Source organism: Quercus robur, chromosome 1 (assembly GCF_932294415.1).
Source record: "Quercus robur chromosome 1, dhQueRobu3.1, whole genome shotgun sequence".
NCBI classification, from domain to species: Eukaryota; Viridiplantae; Streptophyta; class Magnoliopsida; order Fagales; family Fagaceae; genus Quercus; species Quercus robur.
Genome location: NC_065534.1, coordinates 19741045 through 19765217, shown reverse-complemented (window position 1 = coordinate 19765217; position 24173 = coordinate 19741045). Strand labels below are relative to the sequence as shown.

The 24173-nt window shown below is 34.9% G+C and overlaps 1 protein-coding gene across 4 annotated transcripts; it reads left to right on the top strand.

Annotated features, from left to right (window-relative positions):
- Nucleotides 1-1581: 1581 nt before the first annotated feature.
- Nucleotides 1582-24173, top strand: LOC126724480 (serine/threonine-protein kinase TOUSLED). Of its 4 annotated transcripts, none has more exons than XM_050429009.1 (17): nt 1582-2509; nt 3687-3776; nt 4437-4526; nt 5427-5633; nt 6863-6913; nt 7292-7399; nt 7591-7635; nt 10630-10742; nt 11980-12046; nt 15704-15770; nt 16572-16669; nt 16797-16976; nt 17147-17360; nt 17480-17744; nt 20889-20943; nt 22662-22823; nt 23767-24173. In XM_050429009.1, exons 1-17 carry the CDS (start codon nt 2234-2236, stop codon nt 23860-23862), a joined length of 2184 nt encoding a protein of 727 aa, XP_050284966.1. In that variant the 5' UTR covers nt 1582-2233; the 3' UTR covers nt 23863-24173. The 4 variants fall into 4 exon arrangements, with proteins under 4 accessions (XP_050284966.1, XP_050284956.1, XP_050284972.1 ...); XM_050428999.1 differs by having other exon boundaries at nt 6860-6913; XM_050429015.1 differs by having other exon boundaries at nt 1583-2509; nt 17150-17360.

Sequence of the window (24173 nt, the reverse complement as noted above, 5' to 3'; positions counted from 1 at the left end):
AGGTTTAAGTCACTCATATCATGTTTTGACTATCAAATTACAACAACAAAAAAAATATTTTCTCACCATCTCATCCGATCCTTGGTGAAGCACAATCAACATTTAAGGCTATCAAATTGGCTATTTTTCACAATTTATCCTTTATTTTTTGAAGGGGACTCTACTGATGTTATTAAAGCCCTGCAGGATCTTTTGTCCTTCCCTCCTTGGTTCCTTATCCCTTTTCTCTATGAGTTGAAAGTTGCTCTTAGCTCTTTTTTATCATTAGAGTTTCTTTTTATGATTACAGGTATATAATTTTTTGTTTCATAATTTGCCCCATTGATTGCACTTTGTAATAGGAATGAGCTTATTTCCATATTCTCTTGGATTTTCTCCCCTTAAGATTAAATCTCTCTATCTCATTTTCTTTTTTTATCATATTATTTTGAAAAAAAAAAGTGAATAACTTTCTTATAAACTACTTAGATTTTTATTATAAAAAAAGAAGCAAACCCTCCTCACAAGCTTTCTCATTTTCTTACAACTAAGATTTAACAAATTTGATGTGTATTTTGCCTTTTGCTTTTATTTTTATTATTATTTTAAAGTAAAAGATAAAACTTTTTTTTAATAGTATATAAATTTTAATTTTATACAATAGATGAATAGAATAGAATAGATAAAATCCATTTTGTGCGAGAAATTAGCAAAGTATCGTTGTGCGTGTGGCGCATGCATGTGGAATAACATCTAACTTGCACGTGTAAGTTTGTGGAGACACCATAAAAAAGAAGATAAAGGGGGCCCCTGCCATCTCATCATACAAGCTCACCATTTAATTCATGGAGTGAAAAATAAACGGTCAGTGATGCAACTGTTGACTTTTCTAACCCACAAAAATTTTGTCAAATTCTTTACAATTTTTTATTTTCACTCATCATGTTTTCTATTTCCACAAGCAAAAACTTAAAAAAATCACACATAAACATAGGATTCCCCATACGGGTTTAACAAAACAATAATGCCCATAACTAAGGCATATTAGAGGGTGTTTGGTTATTGATTTCAAAACATATTGTTTAGTGTTTAAACACTAAACAATATTGTTCAAAAACAAAAAAAATATGTTTGGTCATTGATTTCAAAAAGTATTGTTTAAAAAATATTGCTCAAAACATATGTTTCAAACAATAGTTTTTGAAATCAGCTTGGGAGTGATTTTGAACAACAAAAAACATTGTTGAGTGGCATTTTCGTAATTAAGGTGAACAGTACCGGTCAGCTTTTTCACACACAGTGAACAGTATCGGTCAGCTTTTAAACAATATTTTATATTTTTTTTGTACTTTGCTGATTTAAAAAATATTTATTTTGTACTTTATTCAGCTTTTTTTTACCATCTAACACACACATACCAAACACATATTTTATGTTTTTGAACACTGAAACATGTTATTTAAACCATGATACCAAACACATTTTTTTGTTTTATAAACACTAAAAACATATATTTCAATAACACTTTTTAAACTACAATTTTCACATCTTTTTAAACAATAATTTTTGAACTCTATAACCAAACGGGCGCTTAATCACCAAAACCAATTGTCCCAAACCCAAATTCCCAAATTGCAATCCCTAGATTTAGGGCACGCCAATTTCACATCTTCCCTTTGAATCCAACTTACCTTTTTTTTTTCTCTTAGCCCTACTCACACCCCACATTTCCATTTCTTTGTCTTTCCTTACCTTATTTTCTCTTCAAATCCGTAGAAACCAATTTCTTGCCAAAAAAAAAAAAGCAAAAACACTCGCAACCAAATACGTCGTCACCAAACCAAACACAACTTCACACGCACAAAAAAAACAAAAACACAAAAAAAGGCCTCATTCAGTTTTCACTTCCCTCCTCTCCAAATTCCAATTCCAAATCCCTTCTCCACTCCTCATTCCCTTTGATTCATTCACTTCTCCCTTCCTTTACCAAAATCCCAAACCCTAATTCTCTCTCAGAAGTGTTTTAGTTTTGTTGAGTTTACTTCCAAAAGGACTAAAACTGCTTTTGGTTTTTTTTTTTTTTTTTTTTAGTTTTTTAGTTTTTTGTTTTTTTTGTTTTGTTTTTGTGTTTATGTACTGAAAGTCTGAATCCCCAAACCAAACATTGTAGAAATTCTAGGGTTTACTTCAAATGCTCTGAAGAATCACTGTTTGTTCTTCTCTCTCTCTCTCTCTCCGCACACAAACAGTAGCAATGTCAGAGGACATGCTTCTACATTTCTCTTCCAACTCTTCCAACCAGTCCGACCAGTCCTTGCCCACTAAAATGGCCAAACTCGAGGCTCGAATGATCGGCAAAGCTTCCTCTGCCCCGCAGCCTCAGCAGCAGCAACAACCGGTTCTGCCGCCACAGCAACAGCAGCAGCAGCCCGCTTGGCAGTCTGTTTCTTCTGCAGCAACTGCGAAATTCGGAGGAGGAATTGACGGCTTGGCCGCCTCGTTGAGTTCGAGTGACTCCGACGACGACGATGTGAGATTCTTGACTCTATAGTCCAGTTCTAGAGCAATGTCTGTAGTTCTGGTTGGTGATTTAGCGAATACATTGAATTTGAATTGAACCTGCAGTTGATTAATTGATTGGAATTTGAATTTTTTAGGGATATATTATATGTACTAGTTATGTATTGTTATATATTCAATCATTTTTTTTTATTACAATGTTAGACAAGTTGGTACCTATAGTGTTGGATTTAGAGTTTAGACTACAGTCTTAGTTTTCGTATTACAATTGCATAATTTAGTGTTGTGAATCGATAAAATTGAACTAGGGTGTTTTGTCATTCACAATGATGGATCTAGTGACTATTTTATCTCTGCTAAGTATGATCTAGGACCCTGTTGCTGTTGCGAAGCATGTGTGTAGATATTGCACCAATCGATGAAATTATATGTATATCAAGGTTTTGGATTGAGGGGATTGTAGGATTGGAGTTTTGGCATCTTAGGATGCAAAAACTAGTTAACCCTTTCGACACCATTCCCAGGGTGTTTATATCTTGAAAAAGCATCTTGCTAAAGGTTCAAAGTAACAAACTTTGCATGAGTATTTGAATTATACCGATAAAAATTATTTGTAGTAACTAAGCTTTCAATTATTAATTTACTGAATGTGCTATGGTTTATTTAAGGGTGATATGGATGATATTGATTGTGGAATTAACTTGTAATTTCTTGACATCATGTGCACGGCCATTTGCATTTATTGCGAACTGGTTCTGGTGGGTGGGGTCAGTTGTCCCATAGGTTTTGCTAGCTAGAGGCGAGTCCAAAGGCTCTTCTTTAGAAAGGTTCCATATGTAATATAAAAATAAAAAAATTGAAATTTTAGGTTATGGGATGGTTCTATGCTTGCTTAGGAGTATGCCGTAGTGACCTATGATATGTTTGTAATCTTGTAGTTTTAGAAACTTTAATAATTTGTTTTCCCTTTTTAAGTTAAAATTAATATGTAATTTCTTGGCAATCAATGTTGCATATTTTGTCATGTTATTAATGTTTGTCATGTTTGTGACTTGATTCACCATACACATGGATATACATATATTCATAGGTATAAACATGTGTATATATTCATAAATACACTTGAATGAGTATATTACTATTATTATGTTTTTTTTCTGACTTTTGATGACATTGTTCTATGCCAGAATGGAGGGGAGTTTCTAATACTAGCCAACACACAAAAGCGCCAAAAACTCAAAGAGGACGATGATTCAAATGTTTTTGAACGTGTTGAGGTAGGTTCTTGTTTTGATGAGTTAATATGGTGGGAATTTTGTGATGATTGATTGTGGATCACTGCCCGTGATATAAACATGCACGATCATTTGCATTTATGGGAATTTTTGTTTATGCGGTGGTTTCCTTACTTCCTTAGGGATGTGCCCACATATGGGCTGTGTGCCCATGTGTTTTGCATATCTTGTTTTTAAAGCATTACTAATTAGTTTTCCTTTTTATGCTAGAATTTTATATGTATTTTCACAGCAATAACTGCTGCAATGTTAATTATTTTATTCGTGTGGTCATAATTAGTTGCCAATGATTTGTACATGGTTTGTTTTTCTGTATATATTTTGTATTTTGCTACTTCATTCCTTGCATGAAGTGGCTTTGTTTAATAAACTTTTTTCTTACTTATGAAAAAAAAAAAAGTTGCCAATGAACTTTAGATAAAAAGGTACTTTCTCCTCCCATGAGAAAAAGGTGGAGGGTGAAATTGTGAGTTCAAACCCTTTTAGATACACGTAACTTTATGATAAAAAAGAAAGCGTTTGTCACATTTGGTCTGCTGAAAGATATTATTTTTTGGTTAAATTTTATAATTTGTGGGCCACATATTAACAAATACGTGACTGTAAATTTCAGTTTTCTGACTGATAAAATTGACCTGTCAGAATGGAGGAAAGTTTCTACTACAAGCGAACGCTCAAAAGCACCGTAAACTTCAAGAAGATGATAACTCAACTGTTTTTGAAAATGTTGAGGTAGGCTCTTATTTGATGAGTTAATTTGGTGGAAACTTTTGTATAGCTGCTTTTTTTTTTTGGTTGAGTAATGTGGCTTACTGCTTGTAGTTGCTTGTTTTGTAGCCTCTCTCTCCATGTATGTGTGTGTCTGAGTGTATCAACATTACCCCAAAGTTCTTAAACACACTCACTCACACATATGTGCGTGCATGCACTCACATGCATATGTGCGCACACGTGCACGCACAGATACACAGAGGTGTAGTTTCAAAAATAGAAAGGTCACTTGAAACATCGCATGTTATAAAGATTGAAGTCAATGTTGGGTAAAACTCAATTTAAATGGTAAATTGATAGTGGATGCATTAAATGTAAAATTAATGCCTTCAAAATTAAAGAGTCAAATGCTCCGTTGGTAGCTCTGTTTTGTGGTTCTTTATTTGATTGGTCTAGAGCATGGGGATTCACTAGTACTAGTTCTCTCCCTGAGGTTATAGAGTTGTTTTTCCTTTCTTACATAATTCTATTCTTGTGTATTTTTTAGGTTACTCTATGTCCTTTCTACATGGAGTTGTCTTTTTGCAATAAAACAAATCCTACTTATCAATATAAATAAAGTGTCAAATGCACCCAAATAAGAAATACATTTATGGAATGCTAATTTTGGGACTGAGGCTTGGTTGTTTGTTTTTATGGAATGCTAATGTGGATTGTTGAAGGAAGAGTATTCTGATTCTCTTTTCAAGGAGCAGGCCATGGCAAAAGCTTAGGCGACCTGCAGGATGAGTTTTTGCAATTATACAAGCTCGCATGCATGCGGGCACACACACACACACACACACACAAGCTTCCACTAAGTTTTTTGAAAGAAAATGGATTGCATACTAATGGGTAATGGGTGGGGAAAAAACCTTTCAGGCAATGGGTGATGGGAGGCAAATGGTTGTTGAAAATGTGGAGTCCAAGGCCAATTCTGATTTAAATAGAAAAAAACAAGGTCGTGGAAGGGGGCACTCTGTTTCAGGTCGGGGGCGTGGTTCTAGAGCTAATGATCAGACAAAATCACAGATTTCTTCTTCAACTTGTTCACCTTCAAATGGTCAGCTTGAGAACTCATATCATAAGGTATGCTCATTGGTCTGAACTGTTTTTATATTAATTCCTTATCTCTTTTGAAATTTTTGTCACCCTCAGCTTCATCTTATTGTCATTGATTTCATTATCTTGATTTTGTATTAATTAATTTGTAAGAGAAAATTACAAATTATCTGTATAATTTGAATGGCAATTTGAACATTTATGATTTTGTTATGACCGGACATTGATTATGATTAAACCTATAAAAAAGGATTATTATTGGAGCAGCAATTTGCAATATCTTGTTCAACCAGATGATACTTACTTCATTGGCCGGTAATTACTAGTAATGAGACAATTTTTGGCTTTAGAGTTTGTTTGAAATCAAATTTATGTTACCAGATAAGTGAGAAAGCAGTGAAATATATACTGTTAATATGGATGCTGAAATTAACAGGATTGATATGTCTTGCTCTTGCAATTTAGAAACTCTTAGGTGGGTGGAAAATGCTTAGGAAAGTTTTTAAACTGGCCTCCTCTAGGTAGAATAGTAAGGGACGTTTTTCTTTAACTTTTGAATATTATGGGAACTTTTTCCACAGCTCTCATGATTGATGTTGTGTTTGAGTAAAATAAAAGAAAGTGGATTAACATAGAAAGCAGCAGTTAGGTACTGAAAATGACAAGTATGGGGGTTGGTGTTTGCCATATGTCTTTGTGATCATTTTGGAGCCTCGATATGTGCAAGGAGATGAAAATTGTGTATATGCTTATCAGAAAGGACATGGAATGTGTTAGATGTTGCTTGTACTGTGTTCTTATTTTTAGGGATGCTTGGTAGAAATTAACATTAAGTATGCGTTTGGATACTGCTTATTTTGCTGAAAACTAAAAATTGAAAACAATAATAAAATAGTTACTATTCACGCGCGGGTTACTGTTCATTTGCCTACTTGTACTATTCATGTCTCATGAATAGTGCAAGAGGCACTGGTCCCTTAAAAAAAAAAAAAAGGCCAAAAATGCAGACGCATTTGACGCAAATGCAAACCAAATGGACACTAAGTTTTTACCAATTACCTCTAGTTTAAATGGTATTTCCTCCAACCACAAGAATTGTAGAGGGTGAGATTGTGGGTTCCAAAACCACTAAGCGTGTGTCACTTACTAATAATAATTTTTTTTGATAAGTATCACTTACTAATAATAATAAAAAAAGAACATTAAATTTTGGCTGTTCATTTAATTGGCATTCCGTTCCCCTCTTATTTTAGCAGGATGGCAAGCCGAAAGAGCAGTTTTGGAGTGAGAATCGCTCTCCATTAGAGGTTAGATGAAGGGTTTTTGGTGTATTGTAATTGTTTTGGAATTATGTTTTAAGAATATGTTCTGCTGCTGTTTTGCCAAATAATATTAAATAAACCAAAAAGGCGGAAATTTTGTATGCGTACTACTTGATTTGTTTTTTTAATTATTTTAAAAGGAAAAGCTGTCATTTATGCCAAGAACTTTGTTGCTTAACGGGCACCTTTTAGTGTTTTAAATGGAGACGTCTAGGGGTCAAATTTCCCCTTACCCAACTATCGAATTATCAAAAAAAGGAAGAGCTGTCATTTATTAAGTATATCTCAGATGCAAAAAAGAAGAAGAAGAAGAAGAAGATTTTTATCTCACTTTTCAATTAATTTTTTGTCAAATTAAATTAGGAGGAGGTTGCATCTTTAAGAGCAAAAGTTGCAGCACTAGAGGAGGAATTGCGTAAATCACATCAAGAGGCCACTGATTATCAAAATCTTTGTCGCCAGTTAGAAAAGGTAGTATAATGGCAGTCAATAGTTGTGAAAAACTTACTATACATGTTATAGGGCAATACAATTTATATTTTAAACTGGTACCAATTTTTTGACATTAGTCTTTTAGAATGACTTTGTTCTTTTGTGAGACTGTGATGCAGCACCTTCTTTTTGTTTAATGAAGTTTCTTATTTAATTGTGATTTCTGGCAGGAATTGAAGGACCTCAAAGATCACGAACAGCAAATGAAGCCCAAGGTTTGTTTATTAAGGGCCTTGATTGTGAATTTTCAACTTCTAATTTTATATAGGATTCTCTTATTTTATGACCTTTCTCAATTAAAAAATAGTGTTTTACATATAGTCAAACAATGTGGTTCATTTGATTTCCAAAAAAAACTAAAAGATGTGCACAAGATGAAGAGTGCAGTGACACCAAAATTTTGCTAAACTCTTACAGAAGAGCCATACTGGATTAGGTATGACAACAGTTGCACAAGGAAACTGAGAAGATATGAACATATGCATATTTTATATAAACCACAATGGTTGACACATGGCAGATTTAGGAAATCTATCTATATATGCTTGTGTGTTGTGTGGGTTTCTGTTTAGTGGATTTAGGTTTTAGAACACTAGAAAGAAGAGTTACGGTTCAAGAATGAGTAGGATTTTGGTAGGTAAGAGAATAGATTTGATTTAGGGTTGCAAAAGAGGTGAGAAGAAACTAAAATCGAATTTGCCCTCAATTTGTGAACAATGCATGTGAACAGTGTCGTTAGTATTGAGACTGAATATAAAAAAAAAAGAGAGAGAGAACATAAAAGGAGAAAAAAAAACATAATAAGAGTAATGTGTCATAATGCTCAAAACAAAATATTTTTAATAATCAACTCCATATATTTGCGTATTATAATAATACGCTTACATAGATTCTAAATCTTAAATTTTCCTAATAGAATTAGAACTTCTACATTGACTAATAAACAGAATCCTAATTGAATTGAAATATCCTAGAAATTAAAGCCTTCTTCCTCTGTACTTTGTTGGGTTGAAGTGCTGCTTTACTCTCTCTGCCTTGTTTTTCTCTCCGCCTTTTTTTTTTTTTTAATACATTTTTCGTTACTTATAAAAAAAAAAAAAAAAAAAAAATTGAAGCCCACGACTATAACTCACATCTGACAATTATATAACTACGAAAGACCCTCTAATTGAAAAAAAAAATAAAAAACCCAATAGAGTAAAAAAATAAAAAAACTAATAATGTAATTAATTACAATGGACTCTTATTCTTGAGTTTTCCCTTAATTACAAGGACGCTTAGGTCAGTTGGCACCTCTTGGTCTCTCCAATGGAGAGGTAGCCTAGACTCCCAAGTTTGACCCCCCTCCCCCAACTTAATCTATCCACACAATGGTTGCACCACAATGGTGTCATTTGCTTTATTATTTATTTTGGATAGATTTCACTCACTTTAATTTTCCTGAGTTCTTATTCCCTTTTTTCTTGTGAACATGCCTTCAGTTGTTGATATATTCATTCTACACATTTTTGGCTTGCAATTCTTTGGAGTGTTGGAAAAGGGGTTTTGGTGGGCATCGCAATGTGGATATCTCTATGTGATATGTGGCTTCTTTGGAGAAAATGCAATAATTGCACATTTGAAGGAATAGAGTGCTTACCCTCAGAAATGAGACCGTTATTATTTCCAATCTGTATGATTGGATGGCTGCTTTAAGTAGTCATTCATTCTCTACTATGCTGGATTTTTTGGACTTAAGTACTTTTCATTGACTCTTTGACAATCCATGTAACTAGTGTACAGTGGTTGCGCTGTTTTTCTTCTCTTTTGAATAATATTTTCCAGTTACTTATCAAAAAAGATTCAGTACTTAACCCAAAATTTTTTTTTTTTTTAGATTTAGTGTACCAAGATGAAACAAGCTTTCTGCTTCTATGCTTTGACCTAGATTATCTTACACCAAGAACGTAATGTGTTGATTTTTAATTGGGCTTATAGAATGCATAGAAAGTTACCATTTTTTTTCTTAAAAAAAAAAAAAAACCTTTTATGCATAAGACGCTGGTTTGTGATTGTTTAATTTCTAAGTAATTTTTTTGGATAAGTATAAATGCAATTCATTAGAAATTGAAAGCGTAAACAGGAAGTATACAAAACTAAAAAGAAAACAGCAAAGTGAAAATGGAGAAAAAGAGAATGAAAAGAGATACTAGACGTGATATTAGCGCAAAACTGTAAAGAGTAACTCCATCAATGAGTACATAGAAAGAGTAAATGACTTTGAATCCTATTCATAAAGAGTCTAGTAATCTTATTTACTATTCATCTGTAGTTGATGATGATGTGAAATTCAATTATTGGGGAAAAGTATATCTATTTCTAATTCAATTGGGATAAACTATAGAAGAAATGAAGCTCTGTGTTGATTTTTTAATATATATATATATATATATATATTTTTTTTTTTTTATTATGGTGTCAAGCTAATATCTATGAATTGTCATCAACTCTAGAGAAAGGTTAGAAGGATGGGAACTTTTCCTGTAAAAAGGAAATAAGCCTGAGATGGAAATGAAAACATCCATGCAAGAGTTGAGCATAAGGGGCAGAGTCGAGCATAGAGTTAAGCTCATCCTTTTCATTTCCAGCCATGCAAGAAACTTTAGGCAAGCATGCAATGATAATCTTAGTGTTTTCCATAAAACTTAAGATTATGATTGATTTGTTACATATTTAAATTAGATGCCTTTATTGATTTTTCCCTCATCGCTGTATTATGAAATGTATTTGGCTTGTAAAAAATTGTTGTTTATATTGATTCTTTTAACACTTATTGCAACTAATATTGGCTGATGTATTTTACCGTGTCTTTTATGATTGTTTCTTTTCACACTTGAGGGATTTTTGAAGGAACAGCGGTAAAGCTAGTTTGGTGGGACAAAATCATTAAATTCTATCCTGGGCATTGCTTCCTTCATTTTTTTTTTTAAAAAAAGGCTTTCTAAAACATCTTAGAACAAGGTTTCTATATCTTCCATGGCTTTGAGACAAGATGCACCGTGTAAAGTAATGTCCACTAGTTGCTTTTTTTTTGGGGATAAGTGTAATGTCCACTAGTTACATATCAACAAGAAAATAGTAATGTCCACTAGTTATTTGGTTGGCACGTTCTTGTGACCGTAACTGATTTCGGTTTTCTCCTTGTATTTTTGTTGTCCACTCTTATGCAGAGAATCAAAATAATATCTGATCTACTGATATCTGTTTCAAAAGCTGAGAGACAAGAAGCTAGGATGAAGGTACGGCAGGACTCTTTGAGACTTGGCAATGTGGGTGTAATCAGGTACTACGTTAATTGATTTATGCTTCTAATAACCGTACATGGAATAAATTTGGAATGCCTTGTTTGGTGATAATGATGAGCGAGAGAGTACAAGAGAATATTGTCAAAATGGAAAGTGGAAACTTGGTATTAATTATATATGATTGCAGAAAGAAATCAAAGAAAAACAAAAGCAATCATGTAAAATTATTAGCCATCATTTTGTAGAGATTTGAATTTAATATTCTTATTTTGGGAAAAAAAATTAATGAGTAGTACATGCTATATATTATATGCTTTGTTGCTGCCCCTCCACTTATTTTCCTTCCAATCTTTCTAGTTAATCTTTGTTCCCTAGAGGAGACCTATGTCAGTTACGAATTGGGGTGAAGTTTACCAACAAAATTTGTGGTGATATTGTAGCTTGTAACTACATATATTTGTAATTTTAGCTGAACAGTGAATCGAAAGAGAAAAAGAAAAGATAAAGCCTAGGCAATCAAACCTAGATTTCTTAATTGACGACCCCTAGGAAGGAGAAGGAGATCACGTGACATAGATGCTTTTTTGCATAGGCTATTGTTAAATGTTTCCAAACAGGTAGCAGGATTCCTGACTAAACATAAAAGTAATTTGGAAACTCTGAAACCAAGTTGAAAACTACCAAAATAAAATAGAAAAAAAAAAAAAAAAAAAAAAAAAGAAGAAGAAGGAAGAAGATCCAAAACATAAAATAACTCATGGGCTTTTGGTGTAGTCCATTCCAGCAATTACCAGATTACCTCTAAAATAATAAAATTAAACTTTTTTAAAAAAAAATTTGATAACGTAGGGAACTTTTTTAGAAAAGAGCCGTTTGGACTTCTAGCTAGTGAAACCTTTGGGCACTGACCCCACCTGCCAAAACCAGTTGCTGAGTAATCTAGGGGCATTCACCCCTGATGGCTAAGCAGTTTAAAATTAGACCATATTCTTGAAATATTTTGATATATAAACTAGCACCTTCTTGCTTCAATAATAGTGAGTGTGTGTATATATATATATTTTCATATTGTTACCATCTTAGAAAATGTTCATGTAGGCTTTTTTCTTTTTTTGGGGAGGGGTGGGGGGGGGGGGGGTGTCGGAGGAAATTTCTTGCAGCCTTCAATGCTGAAGAAAGTCATTTTTCCAAATAAATTGGAACTTTCCTAATCTTTGCACATATTTCCAACTTTTTCTTTATATCGGATTGATCATGTTCTCTTGTGGATTGCAGAGCTGGAACTGTCATATCGGAGACATGGGAAGAAGGGCAAGTGTTAAAAGATCTCAACTCTCATCTTGTATGTTGTTTCTAGTCTTTATTTTTACTTCAATAAATTTGGTTACTTCTGAATTTTCTTCATGTGCCAATTTTGTTTGAATCCAATGACATCTCCACCCCATAAGAGTTTGCTTTTTTAGTAAGTAAATAATTCATTAAGAAAGGGCAATAGGGAACCTTGTACATGGAAAGTATATAAGAGATAAACCAGCAACTATCAATGAAAATTATAAAGATCAATCAGCTCAATTAAATTTGAAAAAGAATACTGTTCTGTGGCTGTCATCCATTCATCTCAGGATCTTAAGAATAAGAGTTGGAGGGTTAGGTTGAACTCATGTTATGATTTCAATCCCATATGATTGAACTCATGTTATGATCATCTTTTGTGATCATATTGAATAATTGATAGTGTTTTAATCCCGTGTGATGGCCAATAGCAATTTTTGTAAAGCATTCAAAGGAACTTTTTGTGAGGTTCATCAGTTGAGTGTTTCAAATATCCATTGGTGGCTTGGGAAAAGGTTTGCTTACTGCGTGAATTGGGTGGTTTAGGTATTCGGAAGTTGGTTTCTTTTAATCAGGCCCTATTAGGGAAATGGCTTTGGAGGTATGGCCATGAAACCTCGCATCTGTGGCGTAGGGTCATTGCCATGAAATATGGGGAAGAAATAGGGAGTTGGTGCACTGGAGCTTGTAGTAGGGCTCATGGTTGTGGGTTATGGTGTATTAGTGAAGGGTGGGAAACTTTTGCTAAGCATGTCTCTTTTGTGGTGGGGGATGGTTCTCGTATTCTTTTTTGGCATTATAAGTGGACTGGTGATGTTCCTCTCAAAATTCTTTATCCTCAGTTATTTTTGTGTTCAGCTAATAAGGAGGCTTGTATTTCTGAGGTGTTAAGCCCTCTAGTGGGTGATAATGACAGAGTGTGGAGCTTAAGTTTTCACAGGGACTTTAATGATTGGGAGTTGGCGGCTTCCTACTCCTTTCTTAATTTCATCCAAATCCGTCTTCCTAGGGATGGAGGGTGTGACAGACTTTGTTGGGATTTTAATGGCAATGGGAAGTTTGATACTCGGTCCTTTTATCATAAGATTCGGAATGCAGCTCCTTCCACTTTCCTTTGGAAAGGAATTTGGAAAGTTAAGGTCCCTAAAAGGGTGGCTTTTTTTATGTGGATAGCAGCCCATGATCAGATCTAACTTTTTTTTTTTGATAGGTAAGAAAATGATCAGATTCTAACTTTGGATAATCTTATGCTTCGTGGTCGCCTTTTGGCAAATTGTTGTTGTTTGTGCTGTTGCAATGCGGAATATGTGGATCACCTGTTACTGTTTTGTCCGATAGCTCATTCTTTTTGTCCGATAGCTCATTCTTTTTGGATGTATATGCTTTGGTTGTTTGGGATCAAATGGGTCATGCCAGGTTCAATTGTGGACTTATTATTTTGCTGGTATCATTGGCTGGGGAAGCATAGCTTTGATATTTGGGATTTGGTTCCAAGTTGTTTAATGTAGACTATTTGGACTGAACGGAATCGGCAGTCTTTTGAGGATGAGGGGAAAACTGTGGTTCAGTTATTAGAGTATTGCCAACGGACCCTCTTTAATTGGTCTCGTTGTTGGGGTTTTTCGGATTGCTCTACTCTTTTGGATTTTCTTTCATCTATTGGAATAGATTAGGGGCTGATTTTGTTTTTCTGTTTTTTTGTTTTTCCTTTGTTCACTACCGTGAACTATTTGTGCTTCTCTTGTTTCTCTTTTATTAATAATATTCTCTTCTTACTTATCAAAAAAAAAAAAAATAAAGCAATTTTTTAAACCTTTTTGCTATGTCTTTTTCATTTCCGTAATTAGATCAATTAATTATTATTATTAATTTTTTTACATTTATGAGGGCCACTGAACCTTCTTCTTCTTTATTTATTTATTTTTATTTGCATAAGAAGTAATAGTTAAAATGTTATAGATTTGGTATTAAAAAAGTCATCCGGTCCAGGAAAATTATGTAGGTGAAGACTCCAGATGCCTAGTTGTTATATTTACTCTTTTTCAAAGTTCTAAACATATTACTGAGAAAGTGCTAGTGACATCGATTGAATTTGCTTTTGCTTTAGTTATAATCATAAGCCATATGTTGGAGTATTTATGACATAGCATACAATAGTATGTGTGGATGTTTTCCATAATTAATTAAAGAAAGCATTAATCAGAGTATCAAGATGCTAGTTAGCTGCTAATAAAAGATGCAATGGTATTGGATTACGTGGAGATATGGAATGGTGTTGTATACTGGATTCCTATAATTGTGAGACCAGCTGACTAGCTTAAGAATGGGAGCTGGAAATGTTTTCCAATTTATTTGAATTGCTGAACTCAGCCAGGACTTATGTGGGTATGGAGGATAAGATGCACTGGCAACTGGATAAGAATGGTGCTTTAGTTTCCAATAGTTTTGTGAGGCTTTGAGAGGTGTTGCATCCGTAGGTTTCTTTGGAAGCCGGTATGGAGGGTAAAAATTCCTACATAGATGGTGTCTTTTGTGTGGATTGCTGACTGGGGGTGAATTTCTAAGGTGGTGATCAGGTGATAAGAGTGTTTCTGTGTTAGTGATGGAGCTCTAAGACCTTCTGGTGTAGAGCTTGGAAGGAAGGTTGTTCTTCTTTGCATAACGTGGAATGTATGGAGGGGGAGAAATAGGAGGATGTCCAAAGATGTGTATTTATCCATAGAGGGACTCCATAGAGGATGTCCAAAGATTAACTATCAAAAAAAAAGGAGGATGTCCAAAGATGTGTATTTATCCATAGAGGGACTCCAATCTCAATTTGTGGGATCTTTATTTTATTGGAGATCTTTGGATGTGAGTTGATCTTCAACAATTTGTGATATCATTGATTAATTGTATTCGTATTTTGCCAAGGATCCTTTGGGTGTACATCCAGCATACATTATACACCATAAGTTCCTTTTGTATATTTCTCTTTCTCCTTCTTTCTTCCCTATAACAAATATGGTCTTATATGTAATTCTGGTTTAACCCTTTTTTTCAAATTGAATTATTTACTTACTAAAAAAATATATAATTCCCTAATGAAATTCCTACTTCATTGCGTTTCTATAAGAATGTCATCAACCCTTTTAACTGCCAAATTCTTGTTAGATTATGTTTTATGTTTGTTTTTAATATATAAACCAGAATCTGTCATTTTGTCTTTGATTTATATCTATAATTTATATGAGTATTAGAATTCCATTAAAAAATCCAAAAATAAAGCACTATCCTATTACATGGGGGTTTATACTAAAGACTAGTGAAGAAAAAAAAAGGGAACAAAGAAAGCAAGAAGATTAACATCTAAAAGGTCATTTTTTGCTAATCGTGGAGAAATTGAAGGAATTGGAAGTTCACTTGTATAACTTAGATTACTAGGAATATCTGAGGGGGGAATTCTCTTATTAGGAAACTGTTGATATGGTTCTCAGCCTGCAGAACACTATGACACGTTTTACATGAGTGCTTTTCAGTAATTTGTTATTATCTGCCGTTATTGAAAGCTTCATTGTCACAGAATTGCTGCCCAAAATTCCATTTATTTTCAGTTTCATTAAAAATATGAATCCAAGCTAATAATTTGTAGAAGACATTATAATAACATGGTTATGCCTTTTACTAGAGACACTTACTTGAAGCTAAGGAGGCTATTGAGCGGCAGCGGAAATCATTGAAGAAAAGACAGTCTGGTAAAATTTTGTCGTTTTGAAATTTTACAATTCCTACTTCCCCATTGTTCTGGTACTACTTGTGGCGAGTCTATGATCCAGTACTATTTTAACAGTCTCTTGGGTCTATTTTATCATTTGGACATGTGCTTATTCATTTAAGCTACCTTGGTAATTCCCCTCGTCCCTTCTCTCACATAGTTAGTATCTGCACCAAGCTGGCTTGTGCATGCCTGTACCACCTACCATCTAGGTAGAAACAATTACTTTTGTAGTTGCTCGTGTTCTTAGAATTGGTACTTCTAAAGTTTTTCCTCTTCTCTCCCTTTGTTGATGGTCTTTTCTGTCCTGTAAGCATTGATCCTGTTGTAGCTCAAATGGCACCTCCCTCCCCTTGAAAGAGCAAGGTGAAGGTGAAGTCATGGGTTCAAGACACCATTAGGTGTGAGTGTAATTTACCAATATAAAAACAATAGTATTGATCATGTTGTATTGATTTGAGTGACAATTCTGTCCTGGTGTATATACGGACAGATGATTGGCTCTTTCACCATTTGAATTGGTTTGCTTGTCCACATTCTTGGTCCTACATATAGCTGTGTATGTCAAACCCTTTTTTGTCTCCCCTTCCTATTCTGATCAATCCTCTAACTCCTTAAAGGGAGTTGTTGGTTCATACTTTAAATTAAATTACCTCTTGATACATATTTTTACACACCCATCACCCACACCCACACCCACATATACAATAGTCATTATCTTCATACGGCTTTGTCATTTGTCGACTTTCGGAGTGCTAATGCAAGTTTGTGGTTCTTGAAGATAAGGGAGACACGGTTGATACTGAAACTGGAATACAAGAAGAAGATTTTCTCATCCAAGATGAGATCTATAAATCCCGTATAGCCAGCATCAAACGTGTAAGATCAATTGTTAAAGTACAACTGATTTGGTTATTCCATTTCACCTCTGTTATGATTAATGATTGCAAAGATTTTGTTTAATATACATGTACATCCATTGTCATTGAGATTGGATTTTCTGTAGGAGGAGGAAGTTATAGTTCGTGAGAGGGATCGTTATGAACTGGAGAAGGGAAGGCTCATACGTGAAATGAAACGCATAAGAGATGAGGATGGTTCTCGTTTTAATAACTTTCAGATTCTTAACCATAGATATGCCCTTCTAAACCTTCTTGGGAAGGGAGGATTCAGCGAGGTGTACAAGGTCAGAACTTTGCTGAATCATTATGATATTTGATAAAATTTAAATATTTTCCACCAAAAATTGTACCAGCCTTCTGGTTACTCAAACAAAAGTCTAGATCATTCCTTTGCCTGTAGTGGCAATCGTAAAGATAAACCTTTTTGCAGTGATTTGAAGTAAGAAATTTCCAGCAGGCTTATGACTTGGTAGAGCATAGATACGTTGCATGTAAGCTTCATGGTTTGAATGCTCAGTGGAGTGAAGAGAAGAAGCAAAGTTACATACGACATGCAATACGGGAGTACAATATTCACAAGACGCTGGTGCATCATCATATTGTTAGGCTTTGGGACATTTTTGAGATTGATCAGAATACATTCTGCACCATCTTAGAGTACTGTAGTGGTACGTAGAGGTCCTCGCTATTTTATCTATCTGGTGGTCCTAGCTTTGGTCATGGGCATGAATTTGAATTTGCCTCACCTAACCCCCTTTTCTCTTTTATTTTTACTTATTTTTCTCAGGGAAAGATCTTGATGCTGTTCTTAAAGCAACACCTGTTTTACCTGAGAGGGAAGCTAGGATAATTATTGTACAGATATTTCAAGGCCTTGTATACTTGAACAAAAGAACACAGAAAATTATCCATTATGATTTGAAGCCTGGAAATGTTCTATTTGATGAGCTTGGTGTTGCAAAAGTGACTGATTTTGGTCTCAGCAAGATTGTGGAAGAAAATGTTGGATCCCAGGGTATGGAACTTACATCACAGGGAGCTGGAACATATTGGTGAGTGATGCAGATCTGCATCTATGCTTGCTTTTATTATTTGAATTGTGTTACTCTTCTGTTTGAATTAATGCACATCAATAACTGACAAACTCTCCTGCTTCTGATGCAACTTCTTCACTTGCATTAGCCAGGTTTAAGAACTACCTTCTTTACTGTCTGACTGTGGTTGAGCTGTGGGTGTGTGATGCAGGACAACCAAAACAAAACTGAAACAACGATAAAATAAATGGATATGACCTAGGAGTGCGGGGAAACCACTAGGAGTCAGCACCTAGGGTAGACTTGGAGTTAGCACCAGACCAAAAGAAACCAAACGGCCATTTTTTTCATTCATCAAAATATTAGCTATCTCCTCAAGGAGTACAATAGGTTACTTATAAAAGATTTCTAAACCTTAGTTCTAATTGGCTAGGAAACTCTAATTGCCTTATTATAAAAATAACCTTGCTTCCAAATTAAAATACTAATAGCCTAATAAACTAATAGGACCTAAAACATAAAAATACAATTGACTTGCAAACATAAATAATAATCTTCTTGCGTCTCCTGCATCATTCTCCTCTGGTTGGAGAAAACTCAACCTCGAGTTCTAAAGCGTTGAAGGATTAGGATGTTGACAAGTAACACTTGCTTCAAGTTTGGAATCACTCTAGGAAGCATAGAGAAAAGAAAAATCTTGAATTCCACCATGTCAAACTCTTCTGGAATAACAAAATCAATGTGTGAAATCAACATAATCTTATCTTGAACCATTGGAAGCATTATGTTATCCACTTTCTCCACTTTAGCAAACTGTTTGTCTTCATGCACCATGGAAGGTTGATCAAAAGCAGATTCAGTAGCTTCTAATATCACATCATGTGCCCCCTCTAACATAATACTCTCTTTAGACACCATCTCTTCACCTTGCTGCTCTTCAATAGATTCATTTCCTTGCATGCATGTTAAAGCAACACTTGTCGAGGCATGTATGTCTGTGTCAACATTAGGCTTTGGTGTTGCTAGAGGATTCTCCACGACCAAGATATCATCATCAATGTTGTCTTCTATTGGGGCAACAATAAGTTCATTGTGATCAAGTATCCTTGGTTTCCCAATTGAATTGGTTTGAGACTTCTCTTGCTTCATCTGAGCAATCCTGTCTTGAACATCTTTCATGAGCTTTACAAACAATTCCTTTAATTCCTTGGTAGATAATTCCTTGATAGATTGTTCAAAAGTGCGCTGAGGATATGAAATGGGATGAGGATTCATCGTATTTGCTTCAACTTGAAAAGTACCACACTAAGATTGGGGTAGATACTTAGCTCAAAAGTATGGTGACAAATACTCATCACAAAGCTTTTCTTTCATATCTTCCCACACACTAATGGCAGGTTCATACTATAGATAGCGGAAATATTCAAGATTCTCCCAAAACCTTTGTGCTCCACCTTTTAACTTCAACTTTGCATACCTAACCTTTTTGTCATCTGCAAAATTTGCTTGGTCAAAGAATTGCTCCATCCCATTCATCCAATAGACAAAATCCCGTGGATTAGTTTTACAACCATCAAAATAAGGTGCTTCAGATATTGCCATAATAACCCAATGAACAAGAATCTTATTGAGTGATGTTTATTGGGCTGATCATATTGTGGGTGTTTTGTTCTGTTTTGTTTTTTTTTTTAATGGGGTAGTTGGGTCAGGTAAATGCTGGGTTGAAGTGGTAGTGGGACCAATGGTTTTAATTGGACTGAATAGGCTGGGCTAGATGACAAGTTTGAGCTTCTGATATCCCTTCTTTTTCTTTTTTTTGAGGGGGGGGGTATCGTGTCAGGAAATAGTGGATTAATGCAGTTCTCAAAGGAAACAAAAACTGCCGGATAGCGTTTTAGAAACAAGTGTGCTGGAGTCTTAAAGGTTAAAACAAAAATCTAGGTGACAAATTACCTTTTAGATGGGGTTGAGGGGTTGCTGGTGGACTTGCTACAGCACGGCGGCGAGCAAGTGATGGTCATGGCAGCGCGAGACAAGGATGGAAGGGATCGAAGCTGCTGGCGGTGAGCTGCTGCAACTTTGGCTTGTGAGTGTGTATAGCGGTAGTCACAGCGGCAAGCGAGAACCGATGGAGGTGGATCTCTAGCGCGAGGAAGACCAAAAATTGATGAACCAGGGTCAGTGGTGATAGAACTTCTCTGTCTTCGTGGTTGCAACTGGTTTGGTGATTTGAGTATGGGCTTAGGATCTGTGGCCGTGGGGTTGGGGGCTTGGAGTGATTGGGATGTTTGTGTCAAATTGTAAATGGTGGTGATATGGTGGTGGTGCTGGCAGGATTTTTTTTTGTGGGGTCTTCTAGTGGTGGTAAGAAGCAACGGTGATTGGGATTTCTAATGGGTTGTGACGGTGGTCCAATAGATTTTTTTTTGGTTCTGGATTAACTGCGATGATACTTCAAACAAATCGGTGTTTGCTCTGATACCAAAATTGACGCAAGACAACCAGAACAAAACTGAAATAACGATAAAATAAATGGATATGATCTAGGAGTTAGCACCAAGTGGGGAAACCACTAGGAGTCAACACCTAGGGTAGACCTGGAGTCAACACCAGACCAAAAGAGACCAAACGGCCATTTTTTTCATTCATCAAAATGTCAGCTATCTCCTTAAGAAGTACAATAGGTTGTTTATAAAGGATTGCTAAACCTTAGTTCTAATTGTCTAGGAAACCCTAATTGCCTTATTACAAAAATAACCTTGCTTCCAAATTAAAATACTAATAGCCTAATAAACTAATAGGATTTAAAACATAAAAATACAATTGACTTGCAAACATAAATAATACTAAATAATATTCTTGCGTCTCCTGCATCGGTTTGTTTGTTTGTTTGTTTGTTGTTGTTGTGTTTTTTTTGTTTGTTTGTTTTGTTTTTGTTGTTGTTGACTAGAAGATGAATGTCATTAACAAATGTTTGTTAGTAATCATTTTGATTAGTTTGGGGGAAAGGTTTGAACAGAAATCATTTTTAGATTATTTTAAGCTTGTTGTGTGTTGTGAATTGGTTTACATATTTCATTTACTCCATGACATCGTTTTTTGGCTATTTGGATAAGGGTGTAATCAGTAATGCTTACCAATTATTCTTTTTGTTACCTGCAGGTATTTGCCTCCCGAGTGCTTTGAGCTCAGCAAGACACCTCTCATATCGTCGAAGGTGAGGGATTTTCTGAATTGCATATTTCCTTATGATTCATACAGTGGAGACCAAATGCCTTTCCTAGCCTCTGAGTTCTACTTTTTTTTTTAATAATCTTGAATTTCTTTTTGGTCAATGAGTATTTTGGTCTCTTAATTGACTAATTGTTAGTCTAATCTGGACAAGCAGGGGTGTGCAGAATATCCGCTTGACCCGCAAACCCGCCTGATCTGCAGCCGACTTGCCCACCCCATGCGGGTCATTAAGTTAGGCAGTTTGGGTTGGGTGGGTTAAACCCCCAAAATGGTAGATTGGGTTGGGTAACGGATTGAAACATTGCCAACCCACTATAATCCGATCCGCCCGCTTAATTATACATAGATAGAGAAATATATATTAGTTCAAAATTTTTAACCTTATATTTTGTATTTAAAGTTAATAAATTCACCTAATCAATTTTTATAGCTAATCAGTAATCAATTCCTTAAACAAAATATAAAAAATCAACATTGAAACCCTAAACTCACTTTAACCGTATACTACATACACTCTGCATTTAGCCTTCACCATCAGCCAACATTGAAGCCTTTTTTTATATTTTTTATATTTTTATCCCTTCAATTCTTCACCTTCCATCAGTACTCTCCTAGACAGCCACAAATGTAATTGTTTTTATGTCTTTTATTGTTTAATGTTTGTATCTATATTTTTATTGAGTATTTTGTTTGTCTTTTTAATTTGGGTCCCATATATTCTTGTAAATCTACAAAATATTTTTGTCTTTTGATCCATTTTATATATTATAAAAAATGTTATGGTATTACATGTAAAGCTAGCTATACCTACAAACTCAAATCAATCCACTGAATATGCAAACAAATACAAAACGACATGTAACATTGGAATGAAAAGCTAAAGGTCATTTAGTTTCTAATAATAGAGTTAGTTATACTATTATGCACGTGTAATACTCTTAGTTCCGTTGTGCATCCTATTGTGTATTTGGAAGGAACGGAATTGGAGGACTTTTGAGGACTTAGATAGCTCCGATGATCAGATGCTTGCTTCTTTTAGTGGAACTCTTTTTGATTGGTCTGGGGCTTGGGGACTCACGTCTAGTGATTCTCTCCCCTCTTTTCTTAGCTCCCTTTCTCTTTTGTAATTATTCTATTATTTGGTTTTTTTAAAATGTTTTTTCTCTGTTTTCTTCTTGTTTTTTTCTGGGTTTGCTCTATGTTCTTCATGCATAGAGTAGACTTTCGTATATATATCATTCTTACTTATCAAAAAAAAAAAAAAAAATAGTTAGTTTAGGCACCGATGTTTGTTATCCTTATATATAAGTATATATACTCTGTAATTTATCAAAAGAATAATGTCCACCCGCCCAACCTGCCTAATCCGCTGAATTGAAACCACCAAAATTTGTACCAATCCTCCGGATTTAGACTTTGTTGGGTTAGTGGTGGATTGAAATTTTCCCAACTCACTAGTGACAAATTGGATAGAAATATTGGTCTTTACCCATCCAATCCGACCCGCGTACACTCTTATGTACAAGTGCTTTCATAGAAGCTCTTTATTAGTTGGTTAGTTCACCTGAAGTGTTTTTACTTGACAGGGTAGCTTATTAATGCATTTGGTTTCTAAACACAATTAAAACTTTTTCTCCTTCACCTTGTTTCTTTCTCACTTTGGTTTTGAGCTTTTTTAACATGACATCTCTTGGAAATCAGGTTGATGTTTGGTCTGCTGGAATTCTGTTTTACCAAATGCTTTTTGGCAGACGTCCTTTTGGGCATGACCAGACACAAGAACGGATACTACGTGAAGACACAATTATCAAAGCAAGGAAAGTTGAATTCCCTTCTAGACCTGCTGTTTCAAATGAGGCAAAGGTGAGTTATGCCCTTTGATGAATCATTTACTCAGTGCTGGGGAAAGAAAAGAAACAATCTTTTTGCTCAATCTATTAGTGAAATAATTATTTAGTGTTGGTTCAGCTGGAACTTACATGTTGAAACTTTTGTTACTCTAAATAGTTGGGAGATTCAGTTCCTTGACTTTACCATGGCAGACGAGAATGTAGGGAGAATTTGAGTAGCTTAGGCCATGTTTGGTTTGATATTTTTCATCACTCAATTTCCATCACTTAGTTACCATCACTTAATATTTTTCACATTATTTGTGGGCCCCATACCTGTCACTCGGTGCAATTTTCATTTTCTTTTTTCAGTACCCAGAAACCTGAACCAGAGAGAGAAAAAAAAAAAAAAAAAAAAAAAAAAAAAAAAAAAAAAAAGGGAACCCAGATCACCCGAACCCAGTGAAAGAAGAAGGAAAAAAAAAAAAGAAAAAAAAGAAGCAAGAACACCCGAAGACACTTGAGATCACCGAACCCAAGAAAAAAAAAAAAAAAGAGGAAGGAAGACACTGAGATCACCGAACCCAGGAGAAGAAAGAAAAAACAAAAAAAGGAAGACACTGAGATCACCGAACCCAGGAGAAGAAAGAAAAAAAAAAGAAGGAAGATTGGTCAAAAGTTGCAGTTGAGTTATGACTAGTGGGTCCTTCATGTGTGTTTAATTACAAAAATGTCATTGAGTTATGAGTTATGGAAACTGAAAACAGTTAAAATGTGTTTTCAGTTTCCATAACTCATAACTCAAAAACCAGAGAATTGAGTGATGGAAACAGAGTTATTGAAAGCCAAACAACCTTTTATGTCATGAGTCCCACCATTTTTGAGTTATGAGTTATGGAAATAGAGATATGAGTTATGGAAATTGATGAACCAAACACCCCCTTAATGATGGATTTTTGTATATCTTTTTTTCACAGGAATTAATTCGTCGATGTCTAACATATAACCAAGCTGACAGGCCAGATGTTTTAGCTATTGCGCAAGATCCGTATCTCACATACTCAAAGAAGTAATACTGTATAGTCACAGATAAAGGGGCCGAAGAGCAGGAAGTTACAATGCCTCCTCCTTTGTTCAACGTTGAACAGAGCAATACCTGTATGGAATTTTGTATAGCTTATATAGGTTTAGTCATTACCAGATACTGGCTTTGTAGCTGATGGGTTCTCTCCCCTGCTCCTATAGGTGTGGTGTCTGGGGTTTTTGTGGTCTTGACCCTGTGAATTGTGATTTGATTTGATTAGGGTACAGGGTTATGACATTTCATTTGTTGTAATTTTCCTGCTCTTTTCTTAAATACTCTTCTCTTTTTCGGTTGCTTTTA

Bases quoted from the DNA above. Each gene is read 5' to 3' on its own strand.
- LOC126724480 (XM_050428999.1), top strand. From the start codon at position 2,234: ATGTCAGAGGACATGCTTCTACATTTCTCTTCCAACTCTTCCAACCAG. The intron at 2,510-3,686 runs GTGAGATTCTTG...GTTCTATGCCAG, and splicing joins GTGACTCCGACGACGACGAT to AATGGAGGGGAGTTTCTAAT. The intron at 5,634-6,859 runs GTATGCTCATTG...CTCTTATTTTAG, and splicing joins TTGAGAACTCATATCATAAG to CAGGATGGCAAGCCGAAAGA.